Raw genomic sequence first — 19,829 nt, forward strand, 5'->3', positions numbered from 1 at the left:
ATTGTAATAAGAATGAATCGTCTGCCACAGTGACAATACCATTTTCTACCCTGGTCCCAGTATTTGTAGGGTAGCTATTTTGTGGAATTTAATGAAAGAATATATGAGCCTCAACATTAAAGAAACAAAGAGGATATCAACAAAGTAATAAATGTGCTACCTAGCTGCTGTGATTAACCTGACCTGTAGCTCACCTAAAATAAAACAATCTTTTAAAACCCACTAATTTCTCTGAACAAATTAGCCAAGTGGATAACTGCGTGCTTCCAGAACTAGGACTAGGCCCTTAGGGACCATTTGTACCCTTTTAGGACCTTATCTCCATGACATTTATGATCTAGAATAAAATTATATCAGATGACCTGACAGAAATGTATGCCACTATTCTGTATTACAGTTTGATAGGATAAGACTGTAACAAAGTTTTCTCCTAGAAGGAATGAAAAAGGAGGTGCCAGAAAGCCTGAGGCTGTCACTTCTTCACATCTACACTTCTCATCTCTTGAACCTTTTCATAGATTTCCAGAAAATCCACATTCATCAACACATCCTAAAGTATGGTTGGGATTGCTATAAACCTGCATCAGTCAAACACTTATCCATGGTTAAGCCTGTTTTTATTGAAGGTATTTAAATACATTTGTGAGCATTTTGTTTGGTCTCCCCATTGACTCTAAAATAGTAAACAGGTATGCAAGATAAAGAAATTACAAAAGATTCTACCAACATTTCAGCTATGTTGCCATAAGCATTTTCAAAAAAGCAGACCAAAACACAAATACATATATAAGTGATTTTCCTAAGCTGCTAATTTATCTCTTGTAGGTGTGGTGAATTTTAAATACAAAAAAAGCTCATTTTTTCACTTTTATTTTAATCCATTTTCCATAGGCAATAATTGCCATAAACAGCACTGCCTGTGCTTCTTTGGAAGTGTATGGATTTGTAATTTTATTTTTTTTGGGGGGGGGGAGTAAACGAAGAGAGAAAGTAATCTCCGTAGCAGCTGCAAAGTGTAATGTTATGTCATTAACTGACACCTGAAAAACAACATGTAGAATACCAGTCTTGCACAGTCTGTGAAAATAATAAGAGATAAAAATTGTTAAAAAGGACTGATAGTAGCAAAGAAAGTAGCAGGACAAATATAAAACTAAGACTTAAATGGAAGAATGCAAGGAAAAGACTGAGTCACACATTGCTATCAAGGAATCTGTTAAGTGATAAATAGGAATAAGGCAAGAGCATTTTGGTTCAGAATAGATAAGAAAATTAATCATAGGACAAAAGAAAGAATGAAGACAGGAATAATTCAATATGGCTTCTATTGCACTTTACATGTATTTAAATTTTATTTGCCATTTACATAAAATTATAGGCAACCTCAAATGTTTGCAAGACATTCAGAGTTAAATAGGTGACAGGCCTGGGAAAGGAAAAAAAGCATGGACACAATTGCATCAGATGTCATTTTCAGAAAATGAGAAGAATTAATGAATCTCTATGGAGAGTGAGGGTAGAGCAACAAGTAATATCTGAAGGGAAAATAACTACATTATAAAGCTTCTATTCCTTCAAAAGGAAATACATGAAAAGTTGGATTCAAATGCTACAAGGATGAATGGAACACTTCCCATTAAATTCTACATGATCTGGATAAGCAACAGTGAAATTTATGGCCAAAGTGCATCAAAACTGAAATATAAAAAGTAATGAGTGGCAAGGGAAACAAGTGCCAGACAAGGAGAATATCTGAAATGCACAGAGTGAGAATCATCACTAAACTGAATTAAAACACTCTTGAAAACCATAAGAACAGACAACGATAAAGGATGACAGTCGCATTTTGAAATGCAACAGAACAAGAGGCAGAGAAAGAAATATCATTCTTGAGCACATGGCAGATGTAATTTATAAACAGGAGAAATCAGTGTAACTGTGTCACAGGTTCCTAAAGAAAATGTTCAGAAAAACATCAGGTACTTTGCAGAGAGGAAGGACTGTGGAACATACTAAGTAACACACAAGGGCAGGTATCACCCAGTAAAGGACAAGTTTTTCAGGATCCAGCCCACAGAATTACATAAGAAGGTAAAAGATATAAGCAGTTTCCGAGAGGTTGGTAGGGAAATGGTTAAATAGGAGAGGAAAAGTTAAAAAAAAAAAATCTTAAAAGCTATTGAGAGGCTATAAAATGCTTTATAATTTACATTTTTATATTTTCTATCTAATAGGTGCTTATTATAGCTATAGAAAAGACCATTTGTTTTAGAAACTGAAAGTCTGCTTTGAAACCCCTTGGTCTTTTTCTTATTTTAAGCCTAAGAAATATTATTAGCTATCTTTTTATCTTAGAGAGGATGGGCTACAGGGAAGAAGTATGTGACAAATACATTCTTGCTACTGCACTGTTCTGCCTTTTCTGTGTGAAGGTTATTAGAAAGGTTAGTTGTTTGCCATCATCAAAAATTAACTCTTTTGTGTATGGAATTTTCTATGTCTCTCAAATGAAACAGGAGTATATATTATGAAACTTCAAACAGTGCTGATGCATTTTTGCATGCTGTTTCAAAATATAGCTAGTAAGGTGAATTTTAGGGGAAAAAAATTGCTAATGAAACTGTGGCAGTAATATTAATACGTAGGAGGCTATGAAGGTGTAATTTTTACAATGTTCTGTCAGTATATCATAGTTGTAGCCTAGAAAACTCCTGAAACTGCAGTAATTCCCGGCAGGTAATGACAGTTATATCAAATGTGTAAATTAATTTCTTAGCTATGTGAGATAAACAAATGGCACAGGCAAGAAGAGCCACTTTTCCTGATGACCTATATAGTGCTTATCACAGGAACAAATCTCTAATTTATGCAACTCATCATTATTAAATATCATCTATTTGCTTAGGTACGCAGTTAACAGATTTAATTGGTACACAGAGATAGTATATACTTCAGTTACTTGGACTTCAGGACAAAGAAGATGAAAGGACTTCCTTCCTGAAGTTCCTTTTGTTGGGAACCATGAGGACTGTCATGACTGTGTCTTTGAGGAGTAGAACAAAATGGGGCCAAAGCTGATTTTCAAGATAGAAAGATAGCTCGGTTAAAGTGAAATTAAATCCCTACGGTCCATTTGAAGGTTAGCTGCTGCAGATCCTGGTGCAATCACATTAAGCAATTCATTCTGCATTATCTTCCAGACACATAAAAATACATCAGTTTATACTAACAGCAATTTGTTCGCTTGGACCCTTACTGGAAAGCAGAGAACAGGAAGAAAAAATAAACCTTTCCCTGATTTTTCTTCTTTGCAGTCATTAGATACTGATTCTGTAGTGGGAAAAGCAGGAACTACCTACCTGTTTCCCTTCACTAAAACCAGGGGACTGGGAATGGCAAGAGCTAAGGACAACAAGGAGACTTGGTTCATCACTTTCCTTTCCATTAATCAAGGAAGACACACAACGATGTGCACATTCCATTTTTTAGCCTCTGTCACTGCAATTCACTTGGTGTAGACTGTTAAGGTTGTATTTCAAACGTTGAGAACACTGAAACAAAGGCCTTTTTCTAAATTGAGAGTGATGTAACCAAGACTGGCATACAGATTGCCAGTATTCTGGCAAGTATCTATTTAAATTCATAATCATAACCACTACATTTCCATTACTGTATTTCACACAGCACTAGCTGCTTGTCCAATACGCTTCATTTCTTTCCCTAGTACTTCTGAGCAGGAGGCAACATGAAACCCAGTTCCTTGCAGTAGTTATATATGCAACTGCCTGTAGAAATCAGCTACCTAACTTTGTTTATACGCCTAGGAAAACCAGGGTGCTCTTTTAATATAACAAATTTAACAAAATCCATCTGGACCTCAAGCTGTGCTCATCATTCCTGTACGTGATAAAATAGTTTGTCCGTCTCAGGGAATTTTGCTGACAGCTTACTGAAACCAGTTACTGCCTAATCCATAAATGAGACAGAACTTCTTTCATCCACATGTGTTTTCTCTTAGTATCTGGGTGGTTGAAAGATCATCACTGCAGAAAGTTTAGATGTATTGCTGTGATAATGGAATCCACTAGCAAAGCGAAGCATAAAAATATAATGTAACCATTGTTGTCATCTATCCGTACTGACAGATATAAATAAGGCCACCAGCACTGTATTTTTTTAACTAAATCTCAAAGCTGCAACAAAGTCATAAGTAAAGAGTGAAGTGCCTACCTCAGATTTTGAAGTGTTCAATTCCCGCAGTTAGTCATACAAGAATATAGGAAATTTTAGGATAAAAAGAAACGAGAAATCACATCTAAACCCATTCTCTCCCTTAGGTTACCATTTATTATTTACCACAAATTTTTCCACTAATCGTCTAAATAATTTTAGGAGTTTTTATACTTAGTGGTACGAAATTATAATATTCCATTACTAAAGCATATTCTTTGCAATGAAATTTCACTTACCATAAATCAACTTCCTTCGTTCTTTTTTACATTTAATTTGAAATGTTGCTGTTGGCCCTAGGATTAGATAGGCCAATGATACTCTTTCACATGCAGAATCTTGCTCCCCTTCTGTGTGCACAATCTTCCTTATTCCGAGCTTGGTTATGGACCGATTACATGGAATTAGGAATGTTAAAGTATTGCCACACTGACCAATTTCAGATAATTTTGTTAGGAGCCTGCCGTAGAAAGTTCATTATCCTCCTATGCAAACTTTACACTAAGGGGAGAGAGGTTCCTCCGGAATTCAGTTTAATTACCTTCCTGATTTGTGTTGTCTCCTGTAGGAGACACAGATTATCTAGTCATCCAAGGACAACCAGCCTCCCAAATTCCCCATTTCTGCACAAACTTAATCCTGCTGAGTCTCAGGATATTCTGATTATAGCCTTCCCCTGGGACTTCTGTTTGTTTACCATATCAAAATAACCTGGCTATGAAAGCTCTGGAGTCCTAATACCATTTTTTCCTGCCTGTTTCAGCTTTTGTTGACAAAGAGCCCAAACAATCTCTCACTGAGGTTGATACTGAAGTAAGTCGGCTTCGGTGGCATGCGGAACAGGCTCAGAGCCAGTAAGGATCACAGACGTTGATCATTACTGAGGACATCATAACCTGGAAATCAGGATGAGAGTACCATCGTCGTCATCATCATCAGCAGGACCACTCTCTTAAATTAGGAGAGTGAGACACTAGCCCTGTACAGACAAGGACAAAACCTCCTTGGTCTTCAGCAGGGCCTGAACGCTCCCCCCTCCGTGTCCTCCCCATCTTCTGTGTGACTTCTCAGAGGTATTTCCCTCTCCCATGTATAACCTGTGTTTCTCTCTGAAACAGTGGAGACCATCACCTTTTCATACTTGTTTAATAAAGCACACACAACGGCTTTTTACCTCCCAGGAAATCAAGTGGCAATTAAGCAATATGCTTACTATACCTTAGCTGGAAGCAACAAAGATAACCTCCCGATGGAATAATCTAACCTAAAGTAACTGCGATTATTAAGACATAGTTTCAAAGACTTAAATTACAACATGAAATGTGATTTCTTACTGAACATTTTAAAAAGGTACCAAGTCTATAAAAAGCATCCATCTTTTCCAGTGTATATGTTTTGATTTTGCTCACATGTCTGCACACATGCAAACATATACATATCAAATGCACTTAAAAGTATACAGTGCCTTAAAAAGACAGCTTTATTTCTCAGGTGTCTAACACAGTAGAAACATGCGAGTCTTCAAGTAAAATAAAATATCCATAGGTATAAGAAGATAATTTTCACAATACCCTTGAAAATTTACTCAAATTAGGTTTGAAGAGTTTTGCCATTACTGAATAAAGATGAATGTGTCATTCAGGTGTTTGCTACTGTATTCATTACCTGGCTTCTGCCATAATAAGAAGATAACTTTTCTTGTTCCTCTCAAAACCTGAAAGAACTATTTCCAGGTAATAAAGGACCACAGACCAATTTAATGAAAAATAATCTCTCTTACATGCATTTGCAAAATAATTTTTCCAACATATACACCATGAGTAATTTACTGCCTTAAGGTTTCTACATGCCAGCCCTTTTCATAGTATAAATTGTTAGAAAACAGAAAGTATTAAGAATTTTTAAAAGCATATTCAGAACTGCAACAGGCTAATAAAGAGAGGCATAGCTGCACAATGAATGTGCAATAATAAATTGCCTTAAAGATTAACATCCACTATGAAAGGATAAAATAGCTCATTTTATCACCACTACTTCAGAAAAAAAGGTAAAATTACTCTGTAATTGATACTAATTAGGTTATCTATTGAGTTAATAATTTCACATGGAAAAGGTGAAGAATTTGACATTATTACACACCTTAGATTTTGTCACTTTTCAATACTCTTCGTTCAATGAAAGAGGAAGGTTTCAGTATCTGTATAAAACTACTTTTTGCCAAAAATACCTAAAGGTCTCAGGTGTCCCATGGAGCAGCCATATGAGTTCCTTAGGACCTTCTAAAGTATGAGCTCCTGCCCTGTAAATCAGTTAGGCATGGTGGTTCCTTCTGTAATTAATGCTGAGACACAGTTGCAGTGAAAGCAGTCATATCATAGAAATCAGTCTTGGGAGTCATGTAAGAAACCTGTCCCCATTTCAGACAGCAGGCAAGAGGCAAGATGAGTCCCATCAAAGGAATCTTTTCTTTTTTAATTTCATATTTTGGCTTCCTTCTAAACAGAAGCTTTTATTTATTCATTAACAGCTTAAAACTAAAAAAGCATTTGGGAAATAGTTTTGAATTATTTTCCAAAATATTTGTTTTGTTGTGGAAAAAAAGAATTAATTTAATTAAATTAAATGACTGCTATGAAAAGAAGGGTTGCTAAGTCCACCACAGAGAGTTCATATCAATGTATACTTGTACATGCCCATCTATTTGTGGAAAACCTCTATTTTTCTTAGAAGGGGACATATTATTTTATGTTAATTTCCTAATATTATGTCAAAACAGTGACAAATTAAAAAGCCAATTAATATTAAAAAAAAAAATCTGTGTTTCTGTTTGTTTCTAAGTCCTGGAGTTCCTTGTTTTCTAGCAGCTCAGAATACTAGATACATTTGTAGCCAAAGATAGACACCTTTCATACAGAAGAAAGGTTTTAGAAGTAGGGACCATTCTTTATTCTTAAAGGCTTTAGTGAAAAATATATGGATAGAGAAAATAATATTCTCTTAGGCAGTACAGAAGTTTATGGTGACAAACATTGAACTTCTGTATATGTGAAAGCAAACAGAAAAATTCTTGCTTTCAGTTTACAGATAGGAAGTAAGAAAGATGGTATCAATTTCTGTGTAATAACTTTTTACATAGAAACATTTTGCAGCTGAAACATAGCTATGAATAGAAATTTAATAAAAAATTGAAATTATTTTAAACTCCTGGCATTAAAGTAGAGGGTCTAAAGAACAGTGATGGAAACAGAAATTTTGTTAAACCAGCCTTAGTTGCCTTTATGAAGGCATGAATGCTGGGGTTCTGGACATGGAATAATTGCCTTTCCTTGTAATGAAGTATCTTTAAACATAACAAAGTAGAAGAGGAGAAAAAGGCACTGAAGGACCATGAGATCTTGGGGAATTATAATGAAAAGAAAGCTTTATAAAAAATTCATCCCCTCTTTGCCTACCATTCCTGAGCAGACAAAGGACTAGTGTGCAATCGCTGTCTTCCAAATAGTAAACAACTTCTTCGCTCCAAGGTTTTTTGGACAAACAGAATTCCTTGCAATAGTGATGATGTATAAAGGAGCATCATAACTACTTTTTTATTAAAAATTCACCATGGATAAAGTAGAACAGCAGGAAATGTTTCAGTTCTTTTACTAAATTATAAACAAAACCCAATAACCAAAGGTATTTACATGAAGCTGGCTAAGACCTTAGTTTCACTGATTAAAGCCTTGGACACTTGTAGACCTACATTTATAGGAAAAACAATTAATTTCTGAATAACAAGATGATATTGCCTCTTATACAGTATTAAATATCCTTCAGAAAGCTGAAATTCAACTTCAGAAAATGTTAAGAGTGATCAGATTCTTCTAGGATCACAGCATAATTCCCCAAATTATAAGTTAATTGTAAACTTTACAGAGGAAGCATTCAAAGACATTAATTTTCAGTAGCAGAGAAAAAAAAAATGCATTTCGCATTGTAGTACCCAAGGCAAACACAAGTGTATCTTAATTTGTGTATCAAATGAGGTAACTAAAATGCTATCAGCAACATTTTCCTATAAACATATATTTACAACATTCCTAGTTTCAAGACAAAGATTTCCATTAGGCTGACATGTGAAAAGTTTTCTCAACTGAAGAAGAAATATGTTTATTATAAATGTGAAAGTGTTATTTAGATATGAATGGACTGAAGAACTAAAATTTCATTATTGTAGTCTGATACTTTTAATCCATCCTTGATTATTGATTTTCACATTCTAGACATACAATTGTTCAGTAAGTATGTAAAAAATTTTACACGAGCAAATAATAAATAAAAAAAAGTACTAACCCCAATGGAGCAATATACATGTGAATAGCTTTTTTTTAAACTTCCCCAATAAAGTATACCTTGCTAATCCTCCTTCCATTTAAATAGATATTTGTGCTTAAAACAGATTCTTTTTTCATGGCCAGGAGGCAACTACCTTCTCAAAATACATTTTCAGCTTCAGTCTGAAAGCAAAGTAATTCAGCAATTAAGGATTCTGCTGAGTGCTTTGCTTTCCTAAAACTAAATCATAAACTGACCACTTAAAAGAAACAACTAGATTAAGGCCATTTCTTCTCCCTTTCAAAAAAGATACAAATAGAATTAGGCACTCAAAACCAGAATGCGTGGGGATGAAAAGTGTTTATACCAAATGAAAGTGTTAATTGTGCCTTTTCCCCACATATTTTGCTAATACTTTCAAATCGCTCATTTAGATGTGGAGCTGGGTATGTCAGGAAAACATGGAAATGACCAGTATGCTAACCTCATCGTGTGCTCACTCTCTCTTGCTGTGCAAAGGACAGCAGAATCAATAATCTAGTGAAAGAACGCCTTTAAATTAATTAAAAATTGAACTAAATTGAACTAGGAATGTTCTCTGCTCTCACTCTAGCTTTATTCCCAAGAAATGCAAGCTTAATACTAAACAAACACTTGAGATATTGTTTTCCTACATCCATTACAAAAATAGCTAAAATAAAAAGCCAGTCTTTTAAGTCTTAAAGTGGCCTAATTTTTTTCCACAAAATTTGTTTTTTTTTGAACAGAAAAATAAAAAGCTTTTACACCTGAGAAAATTAACTGTTTAACCTACCTCGACTGCATATCTTGGTGCGTTTTGGACTGGCTGATTTCAGCTGGAGGTGAAGGGACTTGCTGTTGTAGCTCCACCAAAGACTGGTAGTACTGTTGCTGATGATGTTGCTGCTGTTTGTACCGAGACAAACTGAAAAACAGCCCTAAAATGGCTTTCAAATTTCCATTCCTTATTTCTATTTAAAAGAAAAAGAAAAAGAAAAAGAAGTGAAAACATTGTGGTTTTAGACTTCAGTTTTGTAACGGTTTTATACTAAAACATGTCTGTACATACCTATAGCTATACTTGTTTATGCCTTGTATCTCTTCATTTATCTCTAATACCAGGGACATATTAGGTATCACTGATACTTTATTGTTTGTTATAATCTTTGCTTATATATGTGTCACTGTTGCAATAAACACATATCTCCGTAATGTCCTCATGATGAGTCACATGTGCATGGTCATAAAGAAAAGTACACCGAACTTTAAATAATATACATAATCTGAAATGAATACACCTGCCTCAATACAGTACAAATATTCTGAGTAAGCAGAGGGACATTCAAAAAAATCTGAATTCTTTCTGGCCTTAGGTACACATCCCTTCTACCTCTTCCTGCTTTTCAGGCAAATTCTGTGCACACCGGGAGTAAACAGTGACTTCTAGAAAAATCAGAAAGAGGAGATGGTGACAGTCTTGTGGATGAGCACATATCTATTCACAAGAACTTGGAAGGAACATGAGAGAAGGAGATTAATGGAAAAGACCTATTAAAAAAGGTGACTGTGACGTTCATGACTACATCTTTGAACTTTCCAACTACATGATTTTCTAGATTTCTATTTTACACTGTTATTACTGATTAATGAAGACTTCAAAACTACGGCTTTCACATGAGGCTAAAATAGATACCCATATGAAATTCTGGTGAGCCACAGTAGCATTGTCACGTCTCCCATGCCTTTCTTAGTCTTTCCCCATCCTAAGATGAAGGTTTTAAAAGGATAATGTTATTCTTTGCTCATAAAGGATCTCTGTGCCAAAAAAGAAGCCTCAGGAGGCTTTAATGAAATCATCTGCAGCACTTAGGTCTGTCCATAGCATCGTTATTAATTTTCTTTGGCACTGAACTTCTTGTGAAAGGTTTTCATTAGGCCTATAGCCTTGTAACCTAACATGCACCACTGCGATATTTCTGCCTTCCCTGCAAATCTAAATACTGAGCTGTACGTCCTACACAGTCTTTCTTAGGTAATTTTTAAAGCAGGATTTATAAACAATGACTGTCACATTCACCTCCTTTAAACCATACTAATTTTCTTTCAATAGGATTAAGTGAAATGTTAGTACCTCCACTAACAGGCCAGCAAACACTGGAGCCCTTATGCTCTCAACCCATTCTTCAAAATCAGACACAATCCTGGACACTGGAATATACTTTGCAAAACGGAAATTTGTTCTAACCATCCATACTTTCTCATCATCCCTATGAAGATGCTGCAGGTTCTTTGATTCCCCACAAGACCACCAGAGATACACAGAAGATCTTTCTCAGAATTAGAAAGCTTTATAAGCAACAATGACCTTTGCAGTCACATTGGCTTCAGGGAAAATCATTATCAAGGAACACAGAATAATTATGTTTAAAATTATCCTAAAAAAACCCCCAACAAAACCACACAACTATCCATCTTTAAGCTGCTCTGATTCTAAAAGATTTTCTGATTTTGCTTTTGTTCTAGACCTCCTTGCTCAAGTGTCAAAATGAGGTGGGAAACTGGTTGTGAAATCGTCAATCCTTGTTAAGCTCATGGTTTACTGTTCCAGAAACTGCCTGGTCATTAATAGATGACCCAGTAGTAACAAGACATATTTACCAAGGCTTATGACAAGAAATAGACTTAAGGTTTCTGAACTTAATTGATTTTAAACATAACTGTGCTGACAAAACACTATGAAGGTAACTTGACAATTTATTGATTTTAAAAAGTCTGTTTTTCTCAATTTCTCAAGAGAAATTGTAATATTCAGGATTGTACATGCTAAAAATGGTATATTTAAGGGAACCACACTTTGGTGATACTTTGAACTAATATTATTACAAACATATTAGCAGATTTACAGCAGATTCACGACCAACTGCAAAACAGCAAAACTAGTTTTAATCTTCAGAGCTCAAGGTCTGCCTTAATAAAATTCTGCTGTAAAGATCAATGAGAGTTTTAAAAACATTCCTTGCTTTTAACACTATGTAGTATTATTGCTTTTAGTAGTATTTGAACTTAATGCTCCACAGCTGAAGCTTGTATCCTATCAAAAATTATTTTCCAGCACAAAACAAAGGTATGAATAAAGGAATGCATTACAGAATACACTCAGATTTTGATTTAACAAAGTACAGAAAAAAAAGTGTCAGGCACCATGTCATGGTATTAAACAAAGATGAGTATTCTCATTAAATAAATTCATTCTATTCACACATTTGATTGTTATTTCATATGCAACTAAAATAGGCTGCACTAAAAACTTGAAGTTCTAAACCCCTTTGAGATGAACGGCAACATATAAATGTTCAGTGTTCTCATGCATCAACATATCTACAGTCTATATAGAGGTTCTTTTAAATCAGTTAAGAAGCTTTCCACAAGTAGACAGTCAAAATGACTAGATAGTACATATTGTGGCCATATTATGCTTCTGCTAAGGTACAAGAAAGGTGGAAATGGTGAAAGATAACAATTCTGAGTTAATTTTAAAATAAAACAATGGTTAGCATTCAATTTTTTTCCTCTGGATATCGTCTAAAATGCAATTGAAATTACCATCTCTGGAAAAAAAGATATTTTTCCTTCTAGCTTTTAGTTGTATTACAAGGAAAATAAAAATATAGAGTTGTGTCTTATTAATACCTATTGCTTTCAGCTGCCATGCAAGTCAGAGGGATTTTGAATGTGCACAGCACCTTGCAGAACTTCTTAGTTAGTTACAGGACAAACACTTGTTTACATTTTATTAATTTACAAGATAAAGTATCCACCTGACTTAATTTTACATTAATAAGGCAAATATTACATACTAATTAAGACAATTGGTATTTTAATGGTTTTGATTTAATATATTTATTAACTTAGTTGTAACTGTATTAGGCAGTTGCTTGGGGTGACTAATACAGCAAAAAGGACTACAATATAAGCAGCAAGACCATTCCCTCTTTCACTTAATATATGACATCAAAGGAACACAATATCTTTCAGACTCATCCTGACAGCATTACTACTACTAATAAATTTGTTTAAACAAATAGTCTTCCCTGGATTTACTTAACTGAGCAAGATTCTCATATTCATTTTTGTTGTTTTGAATCCCATATATAAACAAGTTTAAAAGTATGCTTGGGAAACCCTGTACCTATCTAATATTGTGGAGAAAACATGAAAAGGTTAATACTATTGAAAAAATTATTATTTTAAAACATTGTCTCAGGCTTCATAAACATATTGAATTTCTTGGTTCAATTTCAAGGGAAAATTAAAAGGAAATCCAAACCTCTCTCATTTGCTATTACTAATCTATATTTGCATGCTATTCAAGACAGCTGGAGTTTGGTATTTAGGTGCAAATAATTTGTATTAAGAAAATTAGTTTTCAGAAAAAAAAATCCTTTTATTGGTTCTGATGATCTGTTTCTCTTACCTTCTGCAGAAAGACCTTGGACATTTACGCCTCTGGCTGCTAGAAAGCTAAGGCAGACGTCAACATTCTCAATCTGCAATATGAACAGAAATAACAAGCAGCATAAGACTATCTGACAAAATGTAAAAATGCAGGGGGGTGGGGGGGGGGAGAAGAAACAGCTCAGGAATGAATACTTTACATTCATTGCATACTGCAGCTCTTTACCAAAGTTTAACAAGAATGATTACTGCTAATTGGGGAATCGATATAAAGCTTTCATTGTCCACTTTGGTGCTTAAAAACAATTCATAAATGCCCGATCCAGAATGGCATGCTGGCAAACTAGCAATCCACCTACTTAACATAAAACTGGATTTTATACCCTACGAACAAGCAGCAATGAAAGCATCCATAGAGGATTAGACACTGAGTATATGTCTGGAGTTGTGGGCGACTGAGTTAACTGAAAAACATAAGCAAAACCCTCCAACAAATGTGTTAGCAAAGGTATTTTCTTGGGATGATGTAGAATCCAGTGAAAATGATGTCACAGCAGTGGTTTTTTCTCTGTTTTTTCTCTTCAAATCTTATGCTAAATAATTCTAATTTATTTAATATTTATGCTTCTGCGAAGAGTGCTTGCTTGGTGAAGGACACGGCACTGACTTCTGCCGGTGGTTTAGAAGAAATCTACAGTTTCCACTGAGAGCTTTAGGTAAGAGAAGAACATGCAGCCTAAATGTAGATCAGTAAAAGGATAAAACTTCTGCCTCTAAAATGAGTAATCACAGAACTAGTTGGACTCCTTTCCTGTGTCTATTTCTAATAGATTAGGGACCCAGAATGTTCCAAAATGTTCTCCTGAGTCACCATCTCCAGCTGGTTTCCCCAGTCCTCCCAGGATCTATGAAGCAAATACTCAGCTATAAATGTAAAATCTTTTAATTAACAACTTTGTCTATAAATGTGCTGCTATGAAAACAGAAAAATTATGCATAAAGAGGTATCCTATGTCAAGTGTGTTCAACAGACTTGATTTTAAAATAATTCTTTTAGGTTGATGGATTTTTTTCAAGGCAATTAGGACCCCAAAAATAAAACAAAATGTTTAGTGATATTTTAAATACCTATTTTCGCTGGAGAACATTAAAAAAAAGAAAGGAATATTCAACACCAAAAACATAAGCCTGCAGTAGATCAAGTCTATGCGGTTAATTTTATTTGAATGTTTACACATTTTACAATACCTCATATCAACAGTTTTCAACCATCAAAATATGAGGGGTAAATTCATTCCTTGAATAAAAGCTACTTGATCCTTGGCAGTATCTTTTCGAGCCGAGGAGGAGGGCCTTTTATTATTGTCATCTTTCTATGACTGTAGTTCTGTCATTATTCTCAGAAAGTGATAGTAGCTAAAAGGAACATAAATATGCTTTTTACTACTGACCCTAGAAGTATTTATTACGACCTCACATAGACTCTCTTGATCCACAGGTAGTACTTAGAAACTTATAAGCACCTGCAAAATTTTGAGAGTTCTTTTTAAGCACATTAAATTCCAAAGCATTCATAAAAACATCTTTTAAAAAGTCTTTTCAAACACTTGTTTTCAAGGATGTGCTACCATTTATAGGGAATGATAAATAGTCTCTCTCCTGAATCAATTAAAAAAACCCACCCCAAACCCAAACTCTGCAGCTAACACTAACTAAAGGTACTCCGAAACTGGGGTTTACCATAAAGCTTTCATAAATCCGTTCGGCACCAATTTGCACAGCTGCCAACGTGGAATAACCATCCTAAACCCAAAGGGGTTACTCCAGCTCTGGCCCAGCACAGTCATTGCAGAAACTCAGGCGTTAACACTCGCATTTTCTTAAATGTTCACGTAGTTTTACACCAGGAAAAAAAAAAACCCGACAAATAAACCAGGTCATTTTGTGAGGTGTAGAGATGAGACACAGCTAAGTCAGCTGAAATCTGGCTGCAGCTAAAATAGGAAGATCTGCTTCTTCCTCACCTCCTCTTCCTCCCAGGCCCTGCTGCTGCCGCCTCCGCTGGGCTTCCGCGCTTCTCTGAGCGCACCGGGAGCCGGCTCCGCGCGGAAAACTCGTCCAGCAAAAGAGCCAAACGTATTTTAGTCACTCGGGTTTCCCGTGCAGTCGGATGAGTGCAGGAGTCAGCAGAAGGGAGGGCGCGTCCCAGCCTGAGTCAGGCACGGTTTGGGAGAGGACCGGGGAGGTGGGAAGGACGGACAGACGGACGGTGCCACTCCTGACGGCAGTGACAAGGCACTGGGCTGGCTCAGCCCTGACCTCCAACTGCACCGCCGCATCGGTCGTGAAAATAACGCACACGATGAGAATATTTCTACTCGACCTTTAAACAAAGTCAACGACACAAGAAAACAATTTGAATGGAAATTTTCCTGTCCTGAAGAATTTAAAAGAAATGAAGATTTGTTTGGATGTTCGCTGTGTAACTGAGCGTCTCTTTGAACTTTCAAATCAACCATGATGCAGAATCAACTACTTCAAAGATGGGAATTTTTGCTCTACAGCTAAGTACTGGAAGCCAAAGGAAAAAAAGAAAAGGGAAAAAAAAAAAGAAAAATCAGACTGACGTCAGTAGCGTCCACCTCCAAATAGCTGAAATGATATTTCCTAGCAGACCTCACAGTGTAATCAAGATGTTTTTCCTACTGGGCATGTGCCCTTTGCAGTAGTTCAGGAGACCATAGCTATAAACAAAACCTAATTTATTAGGGAACATTTGAATGCTAATGTGCTGTGAAAACATCTCAATATCTACCTGTAATACTGAATATTTAGGAAATAGTAAGCCTAATACCTAAACCTTAACATTCATTTAAGGTGAAAAATATCCTATAGAAATGGCACCTGGTTACTTTACATGTCTACTAGAGCATGTGTCTTTGAAGTCACATCTCAAACTCTCAGACAAAACTAGTCATTACCATTAACACCAATGACTCAATATACTGCAGAACTACAAAGCAAATTCTGTTTTGCTTCACAGTTCACCAAGAGAACTGTAATAGAAGCCCTAGGTCCAAAGTCATCCCTCTTAGTGGTGGTGTATGAAGCAAGAGCAGTGGCCAACTTTCAGACAATAGACTGTGGTTGCACTGTTAGCCTTATAATAAAGTCTTGTTTTGACTCGTGAATTGAGCAAGTTTGGAGTGGCAACTCACAGCCACATAATACACTGAAAATGTCAGAAAATAACTCTTACAGTCAGTTTGCTGATAACAACTGCAGTTACTATACAACTCTCAGGAGCTGTTAGGAGATTCAATGAGACATGAGTTAATACATTCTTGGGTTATTTTCACTTTCTTCCCTCTCCAGTCTAGAAAACATTACCCTTAAAGTTGTCCTATTTTGAAGCTTTCAGTGTGTCTCAAACATTGCTTTAATTACCTACTTCTTGCCTTGGCAAACCACAGTTATTCTTTGAACTCAAACCCTAGCAGCCCCAAACACTTTTTATTCAAACTTACTAACAGATGAGAGTAATTTTGCAATTACAAAAGTTCTAAGAGATTTCAAGCAGCTTCCACTCCTCAATACTGTTTCAATCAAGAGTGGTATGAATCCCTGAAGTCCATGTTTATTTAAGTAGTTAGTGGTGGGGTTATTATATGCTGGGGTAAACTCTGCTTAGAGCTGACACTGCATATGTAGAACTCTACCTGCTTATATATCAAGGGCTGAAGATTTTGCAGTGTAACACTTAACATAGACGCCAGACAAATTTTGTATCTCACATATGCCCACAATTTTCTAGTTAATTTTGCTTGCAAAAAGCACCAGTTTATAACACAGCTTATGTTCATCGTTATTGCGAACAGTATCATCAGAATTACAAAGTGTTGTAGCAGAAGATATAGTTCCGTACAGTGCAGAATTCAGGATATACAGATGGACTCCAAATCTTACATATCAAGACACAGAAAAGTGGCTCAAATTTGCATATTTGCTTGTACAGGTAGAAGTTGCCAAGATCAGGCTGCTGCTGAACAGCTCTCCATCCCTGTCAATCCTCTGATTTTTTTGTTCCAAAGCACTTATTTTATGTTAAAGTTTTAAAAGACTGGAAGAAGTGCAGTTTGTTGAACAGCAGATCTGCCACATTAAAAATCTTAAAACCTATAAAAGGGATAAAGAATTAATGATATAATAAACCTTCATTGCCATGTATTTATTTGTCCACTTAGCTACTCAATTAGCCATGTTGAAAATCAATCAATACTACACGAGATTGCTTTTCAGAGGTAACAAAAAACTCTCTCTGATAATATAATCACTTCCTTATCAAAACTCAGGAATAATTTGTCCAATTCTGAAATGTAGCTGCAGCATCGTGGGTATAGATGAACTCAGTTAAGAGGATGATAATTTAGGAATTAAGATTTGTGGGCATCATCAGGCAGGTAACACCATTTGATGCTTTTTAAATTAGGCCTACCGAGTTATGCTTACAATATATTAAGCTTCATTCATAAAGCAGATCTTTTTAATATTGTTCATACAGACAGCATTATGAAAAAAAGCACCCAAAATACTTTTACCATAAATATTAGTGAGCCCCAAGCTATTTCTACACTCACATTTTAAGGCGTTGTAGTCCAAATGATGGTGTACAACTAAGCAGCAATGTCACAACTCTGATACTATGAATACATTACATGGCATACAAAGAACATACATTGCAAATCTGCTGTAACATATTGCATTGCGTAGTCGTGGGTAATCTGCTTTTGACTAGAAGCTATTTGAAATTTTACTGACAGAAATAAATCACTAAACCAGACTGTGGGACTTGCATGTAGATAAACCTTAGCACTTAATACCCAGCAGTTAGCAGACTTACAGGAAGAGCTCATTTGTGGGATTGTACTCACCAGTGACTCAACATATAGAATATGTCTATTTATTATAATTATTTTTGCTGTTACCAAGATTAGCTTTCATCTCTTTTGTCTGGCAGACACCACTTTCTTCACTTCCAAACATAAATTTGATTGTGGGATGCTCAGAAGACAAGTAATGATGACTAATACAGCATTATGTTTTTCTGTATCTATAAGAAGCTCTGAAAAATATCTTGGTTTGACTAGCTCTCTCTTGTTAAGTTTATGACAATATAATTTACAAGAACATATAGACGCATACACAAGTTAGTTATTTGCCTACTTCGAGCTGGATTTCTCCTGCTGAAGAATGGGACACCTTTATAAATACACCACCTTATTATTACAGTGTCTCTATACATATATACTCCTAAAATTATCTTGATTATTTTGGCAACAAAAGTAAAACAGTAATTTCTGTTCGCACTTCAGTCAGCGCTATCTTCAATAGCTCTCTGTGTGTTTTGACATTCTGACTCATGACCCAAAGCCCCAGATAAAATTTGGCAAAGGATTTGCTCTGTAGAAATTTTCTAATGTTGCTGATGGCTGATTAGGGACACTCGTGGAATTAGTCTGCCACACAAACCCAGAGAGTCGCATATATACTCACCTTCCAGAGCACAGAAACTCCGTAAAACTCTTCAGTATTCATGTTTGAGGTTTTTTTTAATACCAATATTAAATAGTATTCCTTTGAGATTAGTATTATGGCATGAGATAGTCTGTGTCACAGTAACTGTATTTCAAACACACTTTACCAGCAAGATTTCTTCCTAAATTTCCCCTGAATATTAACCTGAGTTGAGAGACCTGTATTTGACTCTTTCTTTCCCATGGATATTCATCACTAAGAAAATTTGCAGAGGTCAATGGATTTAAATGAGTGCAGGATTAGAAAATAATTTATTGTTATTACACAGCTCATTCTCATTCAAGTTCTGCAGCAGTAATAGAATCAAAATCAAATAAAAATACAATTCAGGCCTTACGCGTAGCATCCTGGACTCTAAATATCCACAATACCCACGCTGCATAAAACGATTAAGATGAAAAATGGAAGAGCAGGTACTATTTGTCTGTCTGACTTTCACATGAACCAAGTATGGAAGGAGATGCACTAACTTCTGAGTTCTGGCTACTTTCTTAGTAGTAGGTGAAGTGCAAATGATCTGGTCTTAATTGCAGGCTCTAAAAAGAACAGAGATTCAGCAAGCAACTGAGATGCCTTCACGTGTGGATAAAAGCATTTTTGGTGCACATGTTGGAGCTGGTGAGAGAATGAAACTGTCCATGGTAGCCTTGGTTATATAGAATGCTCTGGAAGAAACTGGAAAATATTTTAAGTTAGGCATGGCCTAAACTCTGACCTTCCCTCGCCTAATAGAGAGCAGTGGGAGAATCGGTCATGTACACTCTCACAGATACCTGTTTAACCCCTCTCTCCACCCCCCCCCCCCAAAGGTCTATTTTGGGGGCAAATGTATAGTCTTGCACAACCTGCTACACCTAAAGCTGCTCTCAGAGGTTGAGAAGAACAAGTTTATTTCACTTTCTGCTCTTAATTGACTCATCCATTGCACACATTGTGACTTGTTGACAACTCACTTGTGGTGTGGGAAACACCCAGATTTTTAGTTTGCCTTGTAACTTTGTTCCTTCTGGGTTTTCTTCCCAGCTGGTTTCACTAGTTTGTATTCCTGTTTCGCCTCTCCTTAAAGCAAAGGGCTAGAAAGCAACGAGATGATAGAGAAAATGCTTGCAGTTCTATAACGACTTATGTTTTAATCCTCAGTTTTATCTCCAAGATCCTTTAACAAAACCAGACTTCATAAACGAGGCAGGTGGACATTCAGCTTTTTTCAC

General features: G+C 35.8%; 1 protein-coding gene across 12 annotated transcripts in view; it reads right to left on the reverse strand.

Moving 5' to 3' along the window:
- NAV3 (neuron navigator 3) overlaps positions 1-19,829 on the reverse strand; it is a 557,756-nt gene that overhangs the window by 151,537 nt on the left and 386,390 nt on the right. For all 12 annotated transcript variants that reach the window (XM_069773360.1, XM_069773359.1, XM_069773362.1 and 9 more), the window contains 2 exons: positions 13,043-13,115; positions 9,362-9,539 (listed from right to left, as the gene is read on the reverse strand). In XM_069773360.1, coding sequence (XP_069629461.1) covers positions 9,362-9,539; positions 13,043-13,115 — 251 coding nt within the window. The remainder of the gene's footprint in view (positions 1-9,361; positions 9,540-13,042; positions 13,116-19,829) is intronic.

This window comes from Haliaeetus albicilla, chromosome 28 (genome assembly GCF_947461875.1).
Source record: "Haliaeetus albicilla chromosome 28, bHalAlb1.1, whole genome shotgun sequence".
NCBI lineage: Eukaryota > Metazoa > Chordata > Aves > Accipitriformes > Accipitridae > Haliaeetus > Haliaeetus albicilla.